Consider the following 7,350-nt stretch of genomic DNA (forward strand, 5'->3'; position numbering starts at 1 on the left):
TAGAACAGACTCTTAATGCAATTCACATCTATTAATTGCTTCAAACAGTCACTGGACAATTATCCATTTCAGAAAAGTATTAGAGGTGTCCAGATAGGTGCCAGCTGAAATGAACACAGAGACGATGGGATCAATGCTTTCTCCCCTGTTGGGCCTCGTGTGCCTGTATGTGTGTATGTGTGTGTGTGTGTGTGGTGGGGGGGGGGGGGGGGGAATTGTTGCCCATGGTGGAAGTCCACCAGGGGTGAAAAATGGAAATGTGGTTAGGCAATAGAATGGAACAATAGGTGTTTTGCTTAATTATCTTTAGAGATAATAGACTATCAATGCAGAAGTGGCTGGGATGGAGTCCACCATTGGGTTAGGTCTTCCAAGGCATGTGGCAGAACTGGTAAGTCTGGATGAGTCCTCTTCTCAGAGCATGAGATCACCAGTGATGTCTTAAGCCAATATGTAGAGTTAATGTAATTAATACGACAAGACTAGGCTACCATGTTTATGTCACAATTGCGGTATACGATTCCTACTTGCTGATTATTTTTCCTATAGGAAATCTTTTTTTTAAATTTAGGATTGAACTTCCTTGCGTTTGCTCTTCAATCCATAGTTGCTTAAGTGCCACATTGTATAAAAATGTAACTAACTCAATGTCGTCTTCTAGATCAACGATACGTGTAATTGTAACAAAGTTGTGTATAAATAACTTAAGAGAACCGTAAAGTGCACGTTTCTATAACAGCGTATTTAACCAACAGATACATCGCCAGTAAAATCGGAGTGAGGCCATGGATGCTTGGAATACAGTGCACATTCATAGCAACAAAAAAACACAAGTACAGTACAGTGCAGATCATTTTGTATGTTACTAAATCTGCTTGACGTGAAACATCCTGACTATTCTAAAAATGATACTGGGTGTCCACATAAAGCTTTTCTGTTGAAGCGAATTTACACAAATTACAAATCCCCTATTTCTACTGAAAACATCAGATGTACCCAATAATGCCTATTTGCTTAATCTCTTCGAGAATATTGTCAATCGGTTACGATCATTAAATAAACCCGCACACCCTTGCTAACTTGATATTTACGTATATTTTTAAAAATCTAAATTGGATGTTTTGATCCCTTAAGGAAAAAATGCCCGTCTATATCGACAGATGGAATAAAATAGCCACTGCGCCTTGAACTCTATTTGTGGCATGTTTGAAAGTATTGTAATACATACATTTTCTCATTTCAAAGTTACCATTTGCGTCGTGTTAACTTTTCTAAATAGACAATTCGGTTCAGATCAAGTGATGTCTCAATATACAGCATTAACAATTGCAATAAACAAATTCCAGCTGTATTTCAGTATTTAAAATAAATAAACACGTTTATGGAAGTATCGGATGAAAATATGTTAATTAATCTTCAAACAAAAGTAAGGACTCGTGCCCAGAGTAGGAAATCGTGTAAATCAGTGTAGAACAAGAGATGTCTTCTTTATTTTTAACAAGTAATATGTCTTATATGTATCTCCCTCTCTCTCCTCAACTCTGCTACCCTTCCATCGGCTTAAGCCACAGCGTTGAAAATTCCCCATCGACTTTGCCTTGTTCTCAATTCATTGAATATTGGCGAAAACGGGATGTCTTCTACATTATGTTCAGAGAAAACCTGCTGGAAATCATACCAGCTTGGAAAGCGGCGCCGGCAGGACAGCATTGGCGACATGTCTGCAGTGTACCTCTTAAACAATTGCTAAAAGTTACAGTCAAGATGGATCTGCAATTTGTTATCGGGTTTTATCACTGAAAGATATTCCTACTCGCAAAATCGAGTCAAAGTATCTAACAGCTAAATTTCTATGTATGGTTAAACTGCCCCAATAACGTCAGATATGGATGAATAGCTATTGATATATTATCTGAGAGGTTCAGAAGTCAACAGTTGCTGAAGATGTGCTCTGCAGCACCAGTGACAGCTCCTGCAGGCTTCCTGCTACTGTTAGACCACTTGTGGCACTGTGGAAGTGCTGCATATATAAAAGAACAGTCCAGGACACGCTTGTTGTCTTTTTTTTATGTAACGCCAAGGGATTTGGGTTATTTATTTTCACCATGTAATTCCGACCGGAAAATATGTTACACGAGTTAGTATATTGTTGTGTTAATAATCGTCTGTGTTGTGGTTTTCGTCTCAGTTCTCAGGAGACATTGTTTTGCGTGTGCAATAGAAATACTCTTCAGAAAGTCAGGTTAGACATGCATCGACATGAGTATTAACTATATTAACTGATTTGGTTTAAATAAAATTAAACAATTCGAGCAAAATGCTACGACTTCTGATTTCGCTCATCATCCCATCCACTTTTGTTCCGACCAGTTTGTGATATTATGAAATTATGTATTTCTTTCTCTGTATTTTACTGACAAGACGATTCCTCTATTTTGTCTTAAAACCATTCATACCTATTTCATGGTAAATAACTAAATGTATTCCAGTAATATTACATCAAGCAGTGAATTGAAATCAAAACACGATGAATGCATTATGTTTCTCTTAAAAATCCTCCGTTTGATTAAAAATAAACCAAACTTACTTCGATTTACCACCGTTCACGTCAGGACCTCTTCACGGGATTTAGGTGTAAGGTGTAGTGACTATGTTTTGCAGGCGAACGCGGCAATCAATTTGTGGAGTATTTGGTGACGATCTGTTATTCTTTGGTTGGTGGTTATGTTGGATCTTTCTGTCCAGTGCTCTCTATTCCCCAAGTTGTAAGATCTTATCATGAATTGTACAATTGCAACTAAAATCCATTCATTTATAAATCCACCAAAACAGGACACAAACTCACCACAACTCCAGCCAACTGCCCAGAGCCTCACATACACATGCTTTCCCCCNACCGATTACTCGTTTGAAAAAAGGTAGGTCTAATAGTTCAAAGATCATTGGTCAGTTGCATTACATTTCTGTGCTTTTTCTATTCTAAATCATGTTCTCCTTTTCAGCACTTCTGCACAACTGCCAAACTGGGGCTGTCCAAAAATGTTCAACAGTTATTTCACTTTTTCTATTCACTTGCGCATAAATAGTAAAGAATGATACACGTGATCGTACACCAAGTTTTTTTTCTTGATTTATTATTCATTTTGTAAATGTTTTACAACATTCTGTTACTATCATGTTGTATTGCTATCATTTTACTCTCAGCCCAGCTGTCCACACTCTTCCAACTTTGCTAAATTTGAACGCCGTGTAAATCGTATTTGAATATGACATTCTTTGAAGTTTTCTTTTCACCTATATGCATAAAAAATAAATATCCACACGAAGATTTTAAACCAAACGATTTTATTGGGGAGAAACATCAGTCCAAACACTAGAGAGAGAGAGAGAGAGAGAGGGAGGGAACAAGCAACAAATAAAAATACACATGTTAATCCATTTCGTATTGCATATGTCAACATATACATGCCGTAGTGCCGTGTTAAGTTAAGGCAAGGAAGTGTGTTTGCGAATTTTGTTAAGAACACTTCATCAAGGTTTTCATGCCGTTACATATTGATACTCCGCACATCAGGGTGCCCTTCATAGAGCTTCGTTAATAGGGCATCAACACATTTCCTTAAGAACACGCACCTACTCCTTACTATTTGTTGACTATTGTATCGTAGCATGTAGAGACAATAAAAAACAACGCTTGATTTGAAGGATTGTAAAGGAGTAGTTTTGAAAACGTATCTTCCTATTATGTCACTTCAGTGTAAATATTATCTACAGCGGCATATTAAAAGGCAGTTTTGTTTTGTGAACAACCGTTTAACACAGTAAAGGGACACGTTTCCCTATTGACATCTAGTAAGTTGCATCAGGAGTAAATATATAAAATAATTAATCAGTAATGGTACTGATATTCATTATTTCCATAGGTATCCGGGTTTCTATATATGCAGTGACGGATTTGGATCCCTTCAATCTTGTTTGCACCATTTGGAATGGCCCCACACTTACACACACTGTGCTGTATCCATTACACATTCAATACTATCAAATGAATCAAACTGTTATCCTGCCGCATTGGTCATGTGGAAGGTATATCGTGTCTATCAAACTGGCTAAAAATATTTACAAATGTTCCCGTTAAATTAAACGTGTACCTGAAACGCAATGAAGGGTCCATATGGTGTATATTTCCCTTTAAAGGGTTCGTTACTGATATATAATTTACTCACTTGCATAGTTTTTCGATTATTGCTGCTCTGCCAACATGTAACATTCGAATATGAGTGCAGTCGTGCTGTTAAAAACAATTTTATATCAATTATTTAATGTACCACCCAGTGCTTTATCTTAATTACTTGTGATCTGTATAGCCACTATTTTTTGCTCATTAATTATGAAAAACTGCATTTAATTCGTCCTGCATTGAAAGTGTCTCGTTGCGCAGATGGAAATCGTAAGGAAACGCGCTGTCTGTGGGCACCACACACCGCATGGCTGGGCTGAACATGTAGCTCTGTCCAAGGGGACGGCTGGCTGGCACAGCGGAATAATGCATGCCATAGTGACAATTCTTCACATAGTCAGATGGATCTTCTTGCTTCAGGGAGAAAATCCCATTAAAGTTAATTGGTGGGCTTAGGGGACCTTCAAACTGTGGGCTCACACACTCGGGAGAAGCGCTTTGGTAGAAGGATTCATAAGCACCACAATAGCTGTAGGGCTTGACAGCCTTGGAGGAGCTGTCCATGGGCCCCTGGCCTGAAGGACTGCCAAGATCAGGGTTCTGATACGGGTAGAGACCCGAGGAATACTGGGATCTCGCCATGTGAGTTGCATCTCCTTTCTGATCCACCAGCAAGTTCCTCGTGTTGAGCTGCAGACAGCCAGCCACCAGGTTGGTGGTTGGTTGCGACAAGTCTTTGCACAGACTTTGCACAAAGGTCAGGAGGTCGGGTCTCTTGCCCATGCGTAGGATTTCAGACAGGGCGTAGATGTAGTTTTTTGCCAAGCGCAATGTTTCTATTTTGGAGAGTTTCTGTGTTTTGGAATAGCATGGGACAACTTTGCGAAGGCTGTCCAGGGCATCGTTGAGACCATGCATCCGGCTCCTCTCCCTGGCATTGGCTTCATGCCTTCTCACTTTGATTACTTCAAACCTGGCTTTACTCTTCTTCTTCCTCGGCCCCCGCTTTTTGGGCTGTTCCTCGTCCTCTTCCTCGTCTCTCCCGTTCTCTCTCTCCGACTCCACAGACTCGGTCATGTTGCTGTCTTCCACCAGGCACTTGTCGTGCTCTGTGCAGACATCTGTGCAGGATTTTGCTCGTCCGTCCTCAGTCTCGGACATGTCGCTAAAATTGGTACCGGGCATCAAGGCGGGTTCGTCAATGGGTGGCAAAGTCAACATGTTGTCAGCTAGAGAGACGGAAAGACAGAGCAGTCGAGTCATACAGCAGATTCCTCGCTCAAACCATCCAACACATTGACATATAACGGGATTAATTTACTCCGCGTTTCCTGCGCTCAAGCGGATTCAAATCCTTCGTATTGAGCACACGATTTCTAACTTTGAAACTATTTGTTCATATCCGATCCTCATTATTTTTTCACACCTCTCTGCGCTGTCCATTCCCGCGGTCTTATTTGCAAGATCAGAATTGTGAGTCCCAGCTCGGCGAGTGAGGCAGCTTTCCCCCCCTCGCGTTTCTTGTAGGCGTTTGAGATGTTCTGACAAATATTAAAATAATTGGGTAAACGCTGTGCGACTGACAGGTTTGTGAAAAAAAAACACAGGATGTCTCCACCGTTTTGCTTTAATTCTCCAGGGAAAGAAACTTCACATGGATTATAATTAAAAATACAGGATGGCTTACAAATGCCCATATCTAAACCCTAGTAATACTCTTAACATTGGCATCCTGACAAACGCAAAACAAGTTATACAAGATCTTCGATTTCCGCGGGGAGCGATCTTTATTTTTTCAGCATTTTTAAACGACCTTTTATTTGGGATTTAGCATTACAATAAAAAATCATATTGCATTGAAAGCCGCCGCGCGGCTTGTTTACAATTATACGCCATATTAATAATAACTTGGATCCACCACCCAGCCGCCAAGTTATAATGGAGAATCCGGTATTTTTTGGAGATGAATTCCCTAACAATAAAAAACGGAGATATAAAACTCTTGAATACTGCGGTATTGACTCGAAGATTCTGGGATTCAAATTCAGAAAGAGTTCCATGTGTTACAGAGCATCAACCTTGGCATTACTTATGCAGTGCAATAAATCATTTGACAGATGGAAGGGTTTTTTTGTGGGATTTTTCACCAAGAAATATTGCAATTTACACATGTTTTCTTTGCATTCGAGTGAAAGTTAACGTGTTACACTCCAAAGTTTCTCACCATATCACAATAATGCAGCATATATACATTAAAAAGGCTTGAAAAGCAAGATTCATTTTAATTAGCCTGATGTGCTTTGGAACCTATGGGAAAAAAAGGTTCAAAATAGCACCTTTCATCAATATTGATTGATTTTATCATTGCTTTTATTTTAGAAGCAGTCGCCCAAAGGGTAAGGCTATTTGTAAATTCTCAAGGCTAAAATGTGGGAGTTGGAACAATGTTCTGGTAATTTATGAATGAAATGACACCGGAAGACAATCGGTATTGCCCCAAATGATCGCCCACTGCACTGACTTGCAATCTTATCAAATTGCGTGCAAAGTGGACATTAACGCTTGGGCTTAAAACAACAGTGGTTAAACACTGTTAGGGCGCTCGCACGTCGCCGAAGGAGACGGCGATATTTACCATCTGCCCACGTTTTCATTTGATGCATGCGATCTCTTTGCTCCGAATGATCAATCGTACATTTATGAACGTACATTGGAGGCGTAACGTAGGTTCTTACCTGAAATCAATGCTCGGAAGGGATGCTCATTGTCGGCTGTGTGTGTGTGAGTGTGTGTGTGTGTGTGTGTGAGTGCTGTGGCTGCTCGCTTGCTCGCGGTGTGCCGGCCGGCAGTGGTGGGTTGCTGTGCGGGCTGGGGCTGGGGCTGGGGCTGGGGCTGGGGGTGTGTATGTGTGTGTGTGTGTGTGTGTGTGTGTATGATCGCTCTGAGCAGTGACAGTGATGCCAACTGCCAGTGCTGGTACCATGCCATCTGCCGCTGACGTCGACGGGCAGCCGCCGCTGATTGGCAGGTGCAGGCACTGGCATCTTGCGCCTCAGGGGAGCCCGGGGAACGGCAGCACACAAGGCATCAGATATTATAACCATCTCTGTGGGGCAGAGGGGCTTTACAGCACACAGGAGAAGAACACTATGGCACACATCCCACCTTAT

The 7,350-nt window shown here is 40.9% G+C and overlaps 1 protein-coding gene across 1 annotated transcript; it reads right to left on the reverse strand.

Annotated features, from left to right (window-relative positions):
- Positions 1-3,328: 3,328 nt before the first annotated feature.
- On the reverse strand, positions 3,329-7,048 carry neurod6a (neuronal differentiation 6a). Its single transcript, XM_007900862.2, has 2 exons — positions 6,916-7,048; positions 3,329-5,409 (listed from the first exon to the last, which is right to left on the reverse strand). Exon 2 carries the CDS (start codon positions 5,399-5,401, stop codon positions 4,385-4,387), a length of 1,017 nt encoding a protein of 338 aa, XP_007899053.1. The 5' UTR covers positions 5,402-5,409; positions 6,916-7,048; the 3' UTR covers positions 3,329-4,384.
- Positions 7,049-7,350: the final 302 nt, after the last annotated feature.

Source organism: Callorhinchus milii, unplaced genomic scaffold (genome assembly GCF_018977255.1).
Source record: "Callorhinchus milii isolate IMCB2004 unplaced genomic scaffold, IMCB_Cmil_1.0 Scaffold2, whole genome shotgun sequence".
Lineage (NCBI taxonomy): Eukaryota > Metazoa > Chordata > Chondrichthyes > Chimaeriformes > Callorhinchidae > Callorhinchus > Callorhinchus milii.

What these genes read in the sequence shown, in the direction of transcription:
- neurod6a (XM_007900862.2), bottom strand. Translation starts at nt 5,401, where the DNA reads ATGTTGACTTTGCCACCCATTGACGAACCCGCCTTGATGCCCGGTACC.